Source organism: Schistocerca nitens, chromosome 8 (assembly GCF_023898315.1).
Source record: "Schistocerca nitens isolate TAMUIC-IGC-003100 chromosome 8, iqSchNite1.1, whole genome shotgun sequence".
In the NCBI taxonomy this organism is placed as follows: Eukaryota; Metazoa; Arthropoda; class Insecta; order Orthoptera; family Acrididae; genus Schistocerca; species Schistocerca nitens.
In genome coordinates this window covers 456537454-456553687 of record NC_064621.1, presented here as the reverse complement: position 1 = coordinate 456553687, position 16234 = coordinate 456537454, and the positions used below count along the sequence as shown (strand labels likewise).

Genomic DNA, 16234 nt, shown 5'->3' with positions numbered 1-16234 from the left:
AGGTTAGTTCGGTTTAAGTAGTTCTAAGTTCTAGTGGACTGATGAGCTCAGAAGTTAAGTCCCATAGTTCAAAAAAAATGGTTCAAATGGCTCTCAGCAATATGGGACTTAACATCTATGGTCATCAGTCCCCTAGAACTTAGAACTACTTAAACCTAACTAACCTAAGGACATCACACAACACCCAGTCATCACGAGGCAGAGAAAATCCCTGACCCCGCCGGGAATCGAACCCGGGAAAGTCCCATAGTGCTCAGAGCCGTTTGAACCATTTGATATGTCACACAACACAAAAACAGTGGTCTTGTTACTCGTATATTGCTGAGCATTATAGTCCTTTTAATGTTTGTTAGATGTGATGGGGTATGAACGGTTGAGATATGCAAGGTATATAAATCGGAGCTGTTGCTGCATCAGTAAAAGTGGCAAAAGAAAACAAAAACTGTACCTGGTGCGGGAGTTGTCGGTGCTGCTGCAGCTGTCGTTACTTCTGGGGCAGAAGGTTTCAATTCTGACCCATTCGTGGATGAAACTGTGGTGACTACTGTTGGCGTTGGTGTTGTTGGTTCTGCAACAGGGGATAAAGAGTGCAGTTATCAAACAAAAGACAATGAACTGTGTTGGAACTACAAGGTATTTATTTACAAGTACATTATAAATTGTTTCGAAATCAAGCCTCTCGAAAGATCACTTGCATAAATTTATTTTAATCCAGAAAATGGATGGTCAGTTGTGTCTTCCATAATGAGTTGGTTCCTGGAAGGGACTACCGTCAGTATCAGTTTCATTTGACGTTTCATGTGCATTTATCCGTCAAGTCCAAACTGTGTAAAGTCCCTCTATTAAAATTGTTTGTTAGCATTTGTATTTCTATGATCTCTTTCTACATCATGGCATACAAATGACTGGACCTTGGTAAAACCTGTGAATTGGAGAAACGATTTTGGCAGTTGCCTGGCCCCAAAGCGCAATCCGCTACTTCTGATGATTTATCCGAACTCCTCAGTAGACTACTGGTTTCGCATTGTTGCTTAAGTTTGATGTTTTTATAGATACTATGGGCACTCAATCACTATGTGCAATGGATATCATATTTTCTGTCTGTGACAGGTGTTAATTCCTTTTGCAGTGTTCAGATACTAATGCACCCCTTGTTTTAAAGCCACTGTTGATTCTCAAGCAGTAGGTGAGCAACCTTAGAGACAGAAATATGATTTGGCTAGGGCCTAATTTACTTAAAGCAAATGTTAGCAAGGATGCAAATTTGGCCATGAACCCCTGCGTTTTGTAATACAAAAGCGTCTGTGATGAAGTACAGGATTTATCCCCTTGCAGGATTACATGAGAACGTTGATACTGACACTTCTGTAGCAACACAAGTTGAAAATGTTCATATGGATCAATACTTCCAGTTTCCTTCTACAACAGACAATGCAACTATATGAGAGAACATGGGAAAATTTTATGCACGGGTGTAATATACACTGCTGGCCACCGTAAATGCAACACCAAGAAAGACAAGAGGTAGCACAACAAAATTTATTTTGTAGATAACATGTTGATCAAGTATCAAATGATTACGTTTACAGACGTCTGTGACATGTGGTTCCTGCCAGAATCAGTAGCCAGAGTAGCCGCCATTCTTGGAGATCACCGCTGCCACACGTCTCGGCATTGAGTCAAAGAGACGTTGGATGTTTTCCTGGGGTACAGCAGCCCAAGCAGCTTCCACAGGTTGCCAAAGATCATCTGGTGTGGCAGCTGCGGATGTAATCGGGTCACTCGTTGAGCAACCATGGACCACATGTTTTCTATCGGCGAAAGATCCGGAGAGCGAGCCGGCCAGGGAAGCAATTCAATCTGGTTATTGACGAAGAACCTTTGGACAATGCGTGCCACGTGTGGTCGCGCATTATCCTGTTGTAATATGGCTGTGGCCGAGCCCTGAAGGTAAGGAAGGACAACTGGCTCCAGCACCTCGGATATGTAGCGCCGGCTATTTAAAGTACCGGCAATGCGTACTAGAGGCGTGCGAGAGTAATATCCAATACCGCCCCATACCATAATACCCGGTGCAAGACCAGTGTGGCGGTGTATAACGCAGCTGTCCAGCATCCTCTCTCCACGGTGTCTCCACTCTCGAATCCGACCATCGTGGTGCTGCAGACAGAAGCGTTCCTCGTCGGTAAAGACAACGTCATTCTATTCTGCCGTCCACATCTGTCTGTCATCACACCACTGGCGACGGAGACGTCTGTGGTTCTGCGTCAATGGTAGACGAAGCAATGGACGTCTTGCGGACAGACCACTCTGCTGTAAACGGCGTCGAATAGTACGCGCAGACACTGGATGATGCGTTACAGACGCAATGTGCTGTGCTATGGTTCGGGATGTCACTGAGCGATCCGTCACTGCCATGCGCACAATTTGCCTATCAGCACGTGCAGTGGTGCACCGAGGTGAATGCGATCGACCACGTCGGTCCGTCGTACCCTCCTGCATCCAACGGTCACATATCCGCATTACAGTTGTTTTGTTTCGTCCAACACGACTAGCGATTTCTCTGTATGATAATCCACAATCTCGGTAAGCCACTATCCTTCCTCTGTCGAACTCGGATTCTTGATCAAACGATGTTCGCTGTTGTCTACGAGGCATAACTGATCGTCTTGTGAAACAACCACAAGGTAAACACACGTGCCGAACCTACACTCGTCGAAATCGCCAAGCCTTAAATGGCGCTATGAGGTGGCGCCACAGGAGCGCGTGATGTGCGTCTGCGCTGAAATTCTAATCAGTTGCATATCTCATAGCTGCAAACCCATGGTGTAAATTTCACTTGATTCGGATGCTTGCTTCAGGGTGTTGCATTTACGGTGGCCAGCAGTGTATTTACTGAGTTCGGCGGTTGTCATCACTAAAAGTAAGGCATTAAATTGTTACATTAAAATTTTTACGTAAATAAGTTAACCTGGCAGTTTTTATTCCATAAGACTTTTGACGCCTGATGGAGTTGATCTACCATTGATCACGGATGAGCCATGTATCGACTCGTGCTACACCTTGTGTTTAAATTGCATTGGATTTCCTTTTCTTCCCCTGACATGTTTGTTTGATATGTTGTCTGTCATTAAGTGGCTGCTTGGTTGTCTTTTCCCTCTGCTATCGATATCTGCGTTTTTATTCCGGGAAACTGCCTGGAGGAAGTGAGATCTTCGACCTGTGGTAACTTCGTGTGGTGGCGCGGAAGAAGGCGGGTGCGCTGAGAGTCTGGTGGACACGCGAGGGTAGTGTGGCTCGCCATCGCGGACCAGAGTTCGTCGGTTGTACCGAGTCGCCACGTGATGTATGTCGGTTGTGTGTAACGAGCGGGTCGGGTTGACGGAAAACCTCCCCGCGGGTTGGTTGTATGCACAATCGCTCCACGAGTAGTTGCTGTTCATTTCACCTTGGTGGGATGTTGTCAAGCTTCTTTAAGTCCTCCGTCTGAACACTGGAGTTTAAAAAGGAGACACCTAACATGAAGCAGCGGTCACCACCCGTCAACGTTGCAGAGAAGACGTGAACTCCGGTGACAGAGCGTGTCGTCGCGTGACAGTGGCGTGTTGGGTACACTGGCGACGCGTGCGCTGTCGGATGTTTGGATCCTTGCCATCGGAGGTCGTGTACTGCCTGTTCGAGCATAATTACAAGTTAAGCTAGTGGAAGGTTTAATCGTTAAGCAATAAGTTTGCGTAACCAGTGTCTCTTCTGCCTTGTGGCCTCCGTTGAAAGAGTTTCCTGTCACCGGCACCGGTGTAACTGAAGACAGTGATCTTTCCCTCTCCTCTTGTTACTTCCCGATGGCAGTTTAATTGTTTCGCTATTCTGTCGTGTGTTATGAGTAATTCATGCTTCTTGTTAGTTGATCATGTGGTCGCTCATGCAGGACTGTTTGGTGTAATGTTTCCTTGCACAAGGTTACCTCTAATTCTGTCAGCAAGTTAAGCCATCTTATTACAAGTTTTCGCTGGCTAAACGTCGGTGCAGTTACCAGCCTGAGAGTGGTAATTGTGTTTACGGGCGTATTTAAATTGGTCAGTATTCTGCCTAGCCTGAGCATCCCTGAGTGGGTGATTTGTGGCCGCCTTACACGGGTCCGTCATATTTGTTATGTTCTAATGATATTCAAGGACACTTTTGTTTAAAAGCTTTTAAATTCCTCCATTCCTTTATTGCCATTAATCGTGTGTTTGCTGAGACTTTTGATTTTTTTTTTTTTTAAATGGCGGTGTTGGTAGGTTCACTACCTCACCGTACTTCATTAACAAAGTTCTGTATTTACTTTAGTAGCCTGTTTACTAATGTTCTTTAAATTTTTTAAACTGTTGTATTGCTATAAATTACTTGATTGCCGTTAGCGGCGTGTTTTGAAAGGCTGTTATTGCCGGACTGCTAGCTTCTGTGTGTGTGTGGTTTTTTTTTAAAGAAATTTTTAAACCGTTGCAATGCTACAATTTTGTTGATTGCCGTTAGCGGCCTGTTTTTAAAGGTTGTTTAATGCCGTACTGTTAGCTTCTGTGTTTTTATTTTTGTTTTTAAGTGTTGTATTGCTATAAATGACTTGATTGCCGCTTTTAAAAGGAATTTTTAAACTGTTGCAATGCTGTAAATTACTTGATTGCCGTTAGCGGCGTGCTTAAAAGGGTGTTTATTGCCGTACTGTTAGTCTCTGTAAGATATGAATAAAACATTTGTGTGTGAAAATCTCAACTCGACAGTAAACTACTAGAAATTTGGCCCCGTTTCCAAACTTGTGGCGTGGCTTGTAGTAACCGTAACCACTGTGTGTGAGACAAAGTAACATGATTTATTGCGTTGTGGACTGGAACCTGGAACCCTATGTTTCGCAGGCAGTATCCTACATTTCCTGCAGGTGAACACTAGTTGGTGGACACCTTTGGAATTTTTATACATATATTACTTTTTTTTACATTGTAAGTCATCTATTTTGTGACAAGTTTGATGCGGGCCGTCACAAATGCTTCTCCAGCGCTAAATTATTCTTCTCAGATTATCACTTGAACGCTACATGCTATTTTTAATTTTTTCATAAATTCGAATATGTTACACCAGTTTACATTGCTGTTTGCTCTTCCTATGTCGACAAATCCTATGAGCGTGTCTTCATTTTTCTTCAGTCTTGCTTCTGTTAGCCCGCATCTCGTGGTCGTGCGGTAGCGTTCTCGCTTCCCACGCCCGGGTTCCCGGGTTCGATTCCCGGCGGGGTCAGGGATTTTCTCTGCCTCGTGATGGCTGGGTGTTGTGTGCTGTCCTTAGGTTAGTTAGGTTTAAGTAGTTCTAAGTTCTAGGGGACTTATGACCACAGCAGTTGAGTCCCATAGTGCTCAGAGCCATTTGAACCATTTGCTTCTGTTATCAAATACAACATGCAAAATGTCACTGTGGTGCTCTTACCTTTATTAAAGCCAAACTTAACGTCACCTATTAGATTCTCAGTTTTCTTTTTCATTATTCCGAATATTAGTCTCGTCTGCAGCTTGGATGTGTGACCTTTTCAGTTGATTGTACAAGATTTTTCGCACTTATGTGATCTTAACTGCGTGAATGATATTTTTCCTAAAGGCTCATGGTAAGTCGCCAGAATAATAAATTATATACATCACATCATAAAGGCTTTTGTTTGTTTTGGTTTGTATAGCTCAGTGTCGGATACACTGTGAGTGACAGAGCACCTTGTGTTCCCGATGCTAAGAAGGCGAGTACACCATCCGTTTGTTGTATATTTTTACGAACTTCAACTGGGAGAGACTGCACTAAAAGGAACTGTCATTGCTGTGAACATAAGCAAACTGAGTTTGCAACCCTTCGCTCACAGCTCCAGACTGCATTGGCTTCCGTCACACAGCTTGAGGCTGGTGCCAAGGGGCATCACTGTGGGGGTCAGATGCGGGTACGTGAGAGTCTTCAAGCACATCCCACGTGTCCCCCATTTCGGTCCACTGCTGCGGCCACCCTGGGTGCTGCCTGCACCAAGATTGAGCCCTTACCCGTGGTCGAGTGGGAGATCATGCCAAATCTGGCAGGCAGTGAAAAACTTTCTGAGGGGCCGATCATACGGATTCTCTGGCTCTTTTGATGAAGCGGTTTCAGGTGTTGTCTGTAGCTGACGATGTCTCTGAGCCGGATGCAGTCGTGCACCCTGTTCCAGAGGAAGCTTCTTGGCCCGCAAGGTCAGGGCGTTCAAAGAGGGTGGGCTTGCTGGTAGTTGGGAGCTCCAACGTTAGGCGTGTAATGGGTTCCCTTAGGAACAGGACTGCCAAGTAGGGGAAGGAAGCCAGTGTGCACTCCATGTGCATACCGGGGGGGGGGGGGGGGGAGTCATTCCGGATGTGGAAAGGCTGCATCCGGATGCCATGAAGAGTACAGGGTGCAGCGAACTGCATATGGTTGCTCACGTCGGTACCAATGACGTATGTTGCTTTGGATTGGAAGAGATTCTCTCTCGTTTTGGGTGGCTAGCGGAAACAGTAAAGACTGCCAGTCTTTCTTGCAAGATTAAGGAGAAGTTGACTATCTGCAGCATCGTCGATAGAACCGACTGAGGTGCTTTGGTGCAGAGCCGAGTGGACGGTCTGAACTACAGGCTCAAACGGTTCTGCGACCATGTAGACTGCAGATTCCTTTACTTGCGCCATGAGGTGTAGGATATCCGGGTTCCGCTTAATAGGTCAGGAGTCCACTACACACAGGAAGCGGCTAAACGGGTAGCGGGGGCTGTGTGGAAAGGACCGGGCTGATTTTTAGGTTAGAGGGCCACAGGGAACCATACAAAGAGTATCCATCTAAAAGGGGGCAGGTAAAACACAAAAAGTTAGTTGTAGAAGCGATCTGTATTGTAGTTGTAAATTGTCGTAGCTGTGTTGGGAAAGAACCAGAGCTCCAAATCCTAATAGAAGGCATTAAAGCTCAAATAGTTATAGGTAAAGAAACTTGGCTATAGCCGGAAACAAGTTCAGCAGAAATTTTTTCTAACGATCTAACAGTGTTCCGAAAGGATAGATTAAATGCAATTGGTGGTGAAGTATTTATTGCTGTCAGACGTAGTTCGCCTTGTACTGAAATGGAAATAGATAGTTCCTGCGAAATAGTAGAGATAGAGGTTATACTGGACAATCGGACTAAACTATTAATTGGGTCGTTTTACCGAACCCCGACCCAGAAGATATAGTTACTGAATAGTTCAAAGACAACTTGAGTCCCATTTCAAATAGGTACCCCACTCATACAATTAAAGTCCGTGGTGATTTTAATCTACCATAGATATGCTGGAAATATTATACGTTTAAGGCCGGCGGCAGGCATAAAACGTCATCCGAAATTGTACTAATGCTTTCTCAGAAAATTATTTTAAACAATTTTCTCATGAGCCCACTAGATGCATAAATGGTTGCGAAAGCATACTTGACCTCTTAGCAACAAATAATCCTGGAAAAAAAAGTGAGCCGGCCGCGGTGGCCGTGCGGTTCTAGGCGCTGCAGTCCGGAACCGCAGGTTCGAATCCTGCCTCGGGCATGGATGTGTGTGATGTCCTTAGGTTAGTTAGGTTTAAGTAGTTCTAAGTTCTAGGGGACTGATGACCACAGATGTTAAGTCCCATAGTGCTCAGAGCCAATTTTGGAAAAAAGTGAGCATCGTGACGTATACAGGGATTAGTGAGCACAAGGCAGTAGCTGCTCGGCTGAATACCGTAACTCCTACAACCATGAAAAAGAAACGCAAAGTATGTCTGTTTAAGAAAACTCATAAAATGCTCTTAACGCCTTTCTAAGAGACAGGCTGCACTCCATCTGATCTGATCATGTAAGCGTAGAAAAGTGGTGGAATGATTTCAAAGAGATAGTGTTGACAGCGATTGAGAGATATATATCACATAAATTAATAAGTGATAGTACTGATCCCTCATGGTACACAACTGTCAGATTGCTGTTGCAGCAGCAGCGAAAAAAGCGTGCACAGTTTAAAAGAACGCAAAATTCTAATGAATGTAAAGTTTTGCAGAAGTTCGGAATATAGAGCGTACTTGAATGCGAGATGCTTTCAATAATCTCCATAACGAAACTCTGTCATGAAATCTGACAGAAAACCCAAACAGATTCTGGTCATACATAAAGCATACCAGTGGCAAGACGTAATCAGTGCCTTCACTGAGCGGCAACAACGGTGAAGTCATTGATGACAATGCCACTAAAGCACAGTTATTAAACACGATTTTCAGAAACTACTTCAGCAAAGGAGACGAAGTAAATATTCCTGAACTCCAATCAAGAGCAACTGCCAAGACGAGAAACATAGAAATAGATATCCTCGGTGTCGCAAAGGATTTTAAATCACGTAATAAAAGCAAGGCTTCCGGTCCAGATTGTATGCCAGTCAGCTTCCTCTCAGTGTATGCTGATACAACAGCTCCCAAATGGGAAGTAGGAGTAGCTGCTTTGAATTACAGACCTATATCACTATCGTGGATTTGCAGTAAGGTTCTGGATCGTATACTGTATTCGAACATTATGTTAAAACGTTAAAAATGCTTTCCTAGGATTATGTGGTAAGTTAACACTGTTCATTTTCCACTATTCTGCACACATTTTTCGCGTTCAAACTACGAAATTCATAATTTAACATTAAACCTTTTCGTGACAGGAATATGCATTTCACCTCATTCAAGAGAAAAAATAAAACATGTATTAAGACAAATTACACCTGACGATAGACCCACAGTATCCGAAATCCATCGTGTAGTTAATAAAATACGAAAAAGTTGTGACTGAAGGCGTTGTTTAATTCATACCTAAAGTATTATGAAGTACCTCGAAGAAAACGATTTGTTGACATGTAGTCAGCACGGATTCAGAAAATATCGTTCTTGCGAAACACAACTAGCTCTTTATACTCATGAAGTAATGAGTGCTATTGACAGGGTATGTCAAATTGATTCTGTATTTTTAAATTTCCAGAAGGCTTTCAACACCGTTCCCCAAAAGCGTCTTCTAACCAAACTGCGTGACTCAGGAATATCGCCTTAATTGTGCGACTGGATTCGTGATTTCCTGTCAGAAAGGTCACAGTTCGTAGTAACAGACGCACAGTCATAGGGTATAACAGAAATAATATCCGGTGTTCCCCAAGGAAGTGTTATAGGCCCTCTATTCTTCCTGATTTATATTGACGATGTAGGAGACAATCTCTGTAGCCGTCTTAGATTGTTTGCAGATGATTCTGTCATTTACCGTCTTGTAAAGTCATTAGATGACCAAAATGAATTGCAAAATGGTTTAGATAAGACATCTGTTGGTGTGAAAAGTGGCAATTTACCCTGAGTAAAGAAAAGTGTGAAGTAATTCACATGAGTACTAAAAGAAATGCGCTAAATTTCCAATACGTGATAAGTCACACAAATCTGATGGTTGTAAATTCAACTTAATACTTAGGGATTGCAATTACAAGTACCCTAAATTGGAACGATCACATAGACAATGTTGTGGGTAGAGCCAACTAAATACTGAGATTCTTTGGAAGAACACTTAGAAGGTGCTACAGGTCTACTAAAGAGACTGCCTACACCACGCTTTCTGCCCTATTCTGGAGTATTGTTGTGCGGTGTGGGCTCCGCAACAGATGGGGCAGACGAATTACAACGAAAAAGTAGAAAGAAGGGCAGCTCATTTGTACTATCGCGAAGTAGGTGGGATAGTGAAACAGACATGATACGGGAATTGGCGTGCCAATCATTAAAACAAAGGCGTTTTTCGTAGCGGCGGGATCTTCTCATGAAATTTCAATCACCACTTTTCTCCTACGATTGCGAAAACATTCTTCTGGCACCCACGTACATAGGGAGAAATGATGATCACGATAAAATAAGAGAAATCAGGGCTGGCACAGAAAGATTTTAAGTACTCGTTTTTCCCACGCACCGTTCGAGAGTGGAACGGCAGACATGCAGCTTGAAGGTGGTTCATTGAACCCTCTGCCAGGCACTTTGTTGTGAATAGAAGAATAATCATGTAGATGCAGATCGACTTGAGTAGTTGCTTGTATGCTATTACCGCAAACTATTGTTCTTAATCTACAGATGTGCATGGGCTCGCCATACTATACAGTATTTGATTTCGCTGTGGTGTGTTTCAGCTGTAATCTTCCCCTGTCACCGGGTATGTTCCAAGTATACTACTCCCTCTGATTCTTGAACTGATTGTTCGCTATTACAATTTGAAATTTTCTGCAGAATTTCCTTCTCTGGCATTACTACTGTTAAGCCCATATTTTTCCATAACCTTTTCTTCTACTGCATCCTCTACAACCACATTCCAATCCACTACCATTATTATAATTTCATTTTCCTTTACGTACTGCAATATCTGGTAAACATACTCATGTACTTCCACTATCTCTTCTTACGCAGCTTGCAGTGCTGCCATTTTTACCTGAACTGTGATTCTGGTTTGCTGTCTAATCCGATGAGAACAACCCTATCACTCAACAGCTCAAGGTAGCTGCCTCTTGGCCTACCCTCTCGTTCACTATTTTTGCTGCTGTTGACATTACCCTACAGTCGTTTCACCAGAAAACCGTACGTTCTTACCATTTCGTTCTTTACAGATCCCTACCATATGTAGACTGCGCCTTTGCGTTTTTTCTCATGCGCACTTCCCTTTTTGTCAGTTCCCTCCCAGATATCCAAATGGGGGCCTAATCAGTAATCTTTCACCGATGGAGAAATCATCATAATATTTTCTTGTGTTAAATGCCATATATCCTATAGATACACATTGTGGGGATGTAACACAGTTGTTAACATTGGTTTCTGCATCGGCATTGTATTGATCATTGCTTACTGTTCCCTCTTTTAGGAGCAATTTCATGCCCCAGTGGCCAGAGATTGCCCTGAATCTCTGTCCGCCCATCCGCCATCTTTGACAATGCCATTGACAGACGATGGAGACTTCATATGTCCAGTGTCTACGGCCACCATTCCTGCCGAATTTTATTCAAAACTGAAGCCATGGCTGGATTTTAACGTGGCTCATGGATGTTTCGAAACTAGACATAGACACAACTGTCGGACCTCTAGCCCACTTTCATCTTATCTATAATAAACCTACACAGCCAGAAAAGTTAAAGAAGGCGGCAGGTGCACTATAGAGAAATATTCCAAAGCGGTGAGTTCCTCTTATTTATGTACAAAACATTACTGAAATGAGACGTTTTGCTAATGAGAGGAGAGTTCAATTAGGTCAGTGCACCAAATATGTGGTTCGCGTTTTCCTTAAAAGCTCTTACACTGGTCATTTTCAAGAATAGGGATATTGATTATCGGAGGGGATAGAAATTGGTGTGACTCGTGACGTAATGTGTAAGGTACAAAGCCCAGTACACTACTTGCGCAGAGTGTCTCCGTGATGATGTTACCAACACTCAGGGGTGACAGAGAAGAGTGAACGTACCTATTTGACGTAAGGGAGTCGTTATAGGAACAAACAACTCAAAAGTTACGAGCGATAATCACTGCTACCTCTGACTGTGGAAAATATGTCCTGGTACTGTTGTTGCTACAACTTTAGGATAGAAAACTTCTAAAGATGTTCGTATGGACCAAAACCAGAAAAAAACGTCTGGTAACGTTAGTACTGAATGCATACATCAAGAGTTTTGAGCACTTGTCCATTTTCAGTACTGTTACATTTGCCACTAGTAGATAAAAATTATTTACTAAATATGGACACTAAAATCTACACCTCAAGGGTGATGAGCATTTATTCAACAGACGAGATGTGTTCCACACTTGCGAAAATGAACAAGTGGTAATCACTCTCAAAGCTTACATTTTAGAGGCCGCGCGGGATTCGCCGAGCAATCTAAGGCGCTGCAGTCATGGACTGTGCGGCTGATCCCGGCGGAGGTTCGAGTCCTCCCTTCAGCATGGGTGTGTGTGTTTGTCCTTAGGATAATTTATGTTTAGTGGTGCGTAAGCTTAGGGACTGTTGACCTTAGCAGTTAAGTCCCATAAGATTTCACACACATTTGAACATTTTTTACATTTTAGAACCCACGTTTCATAGTAACTTTCTCTAATCTTGGTCCGTACTGTCATCTCTGAAAGTTGTCTACCCTACCATCATAGCTAAAACAGTAGCAATACGTCATGGATTCCACTGTCAGAGGTATCAGAACAACTAACGCCTATTATTTTCGAGACGGTCGTTGCTGGATGGGGATAACTTACCTCAACCTGATATATTTACTCACCACCATCACACACGAAAGTTCGTAAGATCAAGTTTTCGAGAGTGCCAGTTACTTGGAATGAAGATGGATACCGATTATCCACTCTCATGTATAGTCAATGACAGTACATTTTTCAGGATACGCTGTGTTCACCAGGACACACCACCCCTATCTCTGGGACTGGTGAGGTCCATCTCGATGTTGACTAATGGGAGATTTGTTGGTAGTTAACTTCTCAACTACACTACACTGTAAAATCGTATGAGGTGCCTTGGAACTGCACAAAGTACAACACACAAATAAGTAGATCGATTTTATCACCCTCTACCGCCGGTTTAACCAATAGGGACAGAAATGTAGTTCCATAATTTCCTCATACGATATTGCAATTGATTATTTACAACGATATGCCACAGTCACGGTGAATTCGTAATTTAATATTATCACTGATTTTATATTTGCACAATGAAGTGAACTATTTGTGTAAATGGTTAACTGATACGTTACACAACACAACAGTGGTCTTCTTACTCGTATTTTGCTGACCAGTATAGTCCTTTTAATGTTTGTTAGATCTGATGGGGTATGAACTGTTGAGATATGCAAGGTATATAAATCGGAGCTGTTGCTGCATCAGTAAAAGTGGCAAAAGAAAACAAAATGTGTACCTGGTGCTTGAGTGGTAGGTGCTGCTGCAGCTGTCGTTACTTCTGGGGCAGAAGGTTTCAATTCTGACCCATTCGTGGATGAAACTGTGGTAACTACTGTTGGCGTTGGTGTTGTTGGCTCTGCAACAGGATATAAAGTGTGTACTTTGCAAACAGAAGAAAATGAACTATGTTCGAACTACAAGGTAATTACAAGTACATTATAAACTGTTTCGAAATCAAGCCACTCGAAGAATCACTTGCATATATTTATTTTGATCCAGAAAAAAGGTGTTCAGTTATGTCTTCAATATTGAGGAGGTTCCTGGAAGGGACTACTGTCAGTAGCAGTTTCATCATGTGCTATATATTTTCTGAAACACAGGAGTATGCCGAAGTGTAGAAATGAAATTCGAGAAATAGGTGATTAGATTGATGATTTATTGTTAGGGATGACGCTGACCTTTATTTTGGATTGAGAATTATCTACTGGATGGAGAGTGTCGTGTTTGCCACACCTGTCAGTCCTGAATGCCAGAACCCTGAAACCACTGAATATCTTAAAGTCCCTTAGCCACATGTCTTGGGGAGCAGACCGGGCGCGTCTCCGCCAGTGTTATTGGGCTTACGTGCTTTCGCAGCTGGACAACGGGTGCATGGTATACGATCAGCGAGATCTTCCTACTTGAAGATCACTGACGATGTCCACCACGAGGGGCTGCGGCTCACCACATGTGCTTATAGGACCAGGCCCGTACCCAGCTCTGTGCTGAGACCGGGGAACCGCCACTTACCAACTGGCACCGGCTCCTCCTGGTGCATTGTGAGTGTACGTTACTCCCAGTACCGACTTGCTGGTGTACTCTGGAGCGCCTTTTTTCCAACTGTCCACGAACCACAATGCCATTTGGGATCCGCAAGCAGCGTGCGCTGCGGTCCCTCGGTGGTTGACCAGTACGGCCCCAAATCCAGGATTTTAAGAGTCTGCCGCCCTGGTTACTGGAGAGGTCCAGAGTGATGTTAGATTTTTTGTGGCACAGGAGGGATACCACTCTTACTTCCGTTTTTAAAGCGATGTTTTCTGACGTTCTATCTGAGCAACACGACTATGTAGCTGTTTTGGCAGATGAGTCGAAAGAGTGGGTTTCGGTTGCTTGTTCTCCCAGAGAGTGGTCTCAAGGTCCGACTGCTCAAGCGTTTACTCTGGCTGATGCAGAATTGTCTGTGGCCTTGCGTGCAGTGGAGCAGATGAGACGTTCTTCCAGCACTAAATTTCTTGTCTGTTCCGATTCTCTGTGTACACTTCATTCGTTGTAACGTTTGTACCCAGCAAATAAAGTAGTCCAGACCGTCTAGGATCCCCTTCTCCAACCTCAGCGACTGTGGAAGTTTCTGTCATTCTGCCGGACACCAGGGAACATCGGAACTGAGCGCCCATAAGCAACAATTCACACACAATAGAAGTTCGGCAGTAAGGTACAATGTTTCTGCATGAAAATATTGTTTCACCATCGCAGTAAATGAATGAATTTATTAACCGCACGGTTCCAACTGTATAAAAGTTTCTGCTGAATTGTCACATTGGACAAGATTAGATTAGATCCTGTCTTCGTTGCATATATCCAAATATGTGATGGTTTTCGTGGGTGTGCGTCGACACAGATTCATGATTAGTTGTATAGTTTGCTAGTATGGTTTTTTGGTTCATTACGATAGTAATTAAGAATCAACTTTACCTTATGATTCCGACCTACAGCTATCATGAGCTAACTGGCACCAACCTCCAAGTATAGTAAATGTTTCTTTTTTCTATAGTTTCAGTTTATCAGTTTGTACATGTGAAATTGAAATAGAATTTGCAGTCACAAAAACGTAATTACCTCTCAAAAGCATGAATATACTCCACAAGGATACACGCTTACTTCTGTTAACCTAATGTACGAGATCACCCAAGAATTGTCACGAAAACATTCCCTACACCATAACGCTCCCTTATTATGTCTGGACACTTCCGACTATTTTTTCTGGTTGTCTTGGTTGTACACATCAACGGCCATCTGCCCGATGTAGCGTAATGGGTGATTCAGCAGAAAAGCGCACTTGTCGCCACTCAGAGGACGTCCAAATGCGGTTTTGGCGTGAAAATTCAAGCCTTGGTCGCCGATGAACAGCAGTCGGCATGGATGCTTGAACCCTGCATTTACTGAAGAGACCTATACGCAGCAACGTTTCCTGAACGGTTCTGGAAGAGACACTGTTGACAGCAGTTGACTCACTCTGGCCGTCAGTTGCTCAAAATTTGCACGTCTATTTTCGCTTAACACAACTCCGCAGCCATCGTTGTTGCCTGTCATCTAAGGTCAGTGGTACAGCACAGTTGCCTCGGCGGCAATTTCGGAGATCTATATTTTGCCATACACGATGTACTTTAACCACGGCTTAAAGGTTTAAAAACTTAGCCGTTTCGAAGTGTTTCCATTTTTAGCCTCAAACCAACTATTTTGCCCTTTTGGACGTCAGATAAAGTGCTCCGTTTCCGCATTACGACAACGACTGCACTGTTTACTGCGTCTGCAAACGCAGTTTATGTAACCTCCACGGCTAGCTTGCCACCTGCAGCCTGCAAATGGCTAGTGCACACTGACGCCACACCGTACATAACAGTGGTAACTATAGTGTGAGCGAAGATTGTATTATAACTGACGCCTTACATAGCAGTGGCAACATTAATATGAGTGGAACACGAATTATTACCGCATGTATATGGATAATTAAGTATCATATCCCAAAGACTGCATAAAAAGCTATAAGCGACAGACAGCTTGCTAAGTATCATAGCATGAATGTTCGAGGATCTGACATTATGTGATATAGAATTAATGGTTACCAGTTTAGTTAACGTTGAAATACAGACCTCTAAGTATGCACAGTGGAGATAACTGATCGGAAAGACATAGCTGCCTCTGTAATTATAAATGGAAAAAAATATGCAAAAGCATGCTCGTGTATTTTGTTTAAGGAGCATTAGGTCATGATGGACTGCATGTTCCTGTGCCCACTCTTCCATCTCATAATGCGTGAAACATCATCAGAGACTATGTAGCCTTAGATAGTCATTTCTGACTTAAACAGGTTAAGAAACCTGAACTGTTTAGTTAGTACACAATGACATAATCATGGGTTCTAACTTGTACTTCAGCTAATGGTGGAAAAGTCTAATCTCCTTCAGCCAGAAGTATATACATCCTGCGTCTCCCGACATTAGCAGTCATGTCATGTCAAATCAGTGAAACCAGATGTAG

General features: G+C 43.2%; 1 protein-coding gene across 1 annotated transcript in view; it reads right to left on the bottom strand.

Annotated features, from left to right (window-relative positions):
* Positions 1-16234, bottom strand: part of LOC126199612 (integumentary mucin A.1-like) — a 152275-nt gene that overhangs the window by 27143 nt on the left and 108898 nt on the right. Inside the window, exons 5-6 of the mRNA XM_049936539.1 lie at positions 12954-13073; positions 449-568 (exon numbers count right to left, since the gene is read on the bottom strand). Coding sequence (XP_049792496.1) covers positions 449-568; positions 12954-13073 — 240 coding nt within the window. The remainder of the gene's footprint in view (positions 1-448; positions 569-12953; positions 13074-16234) is intronic.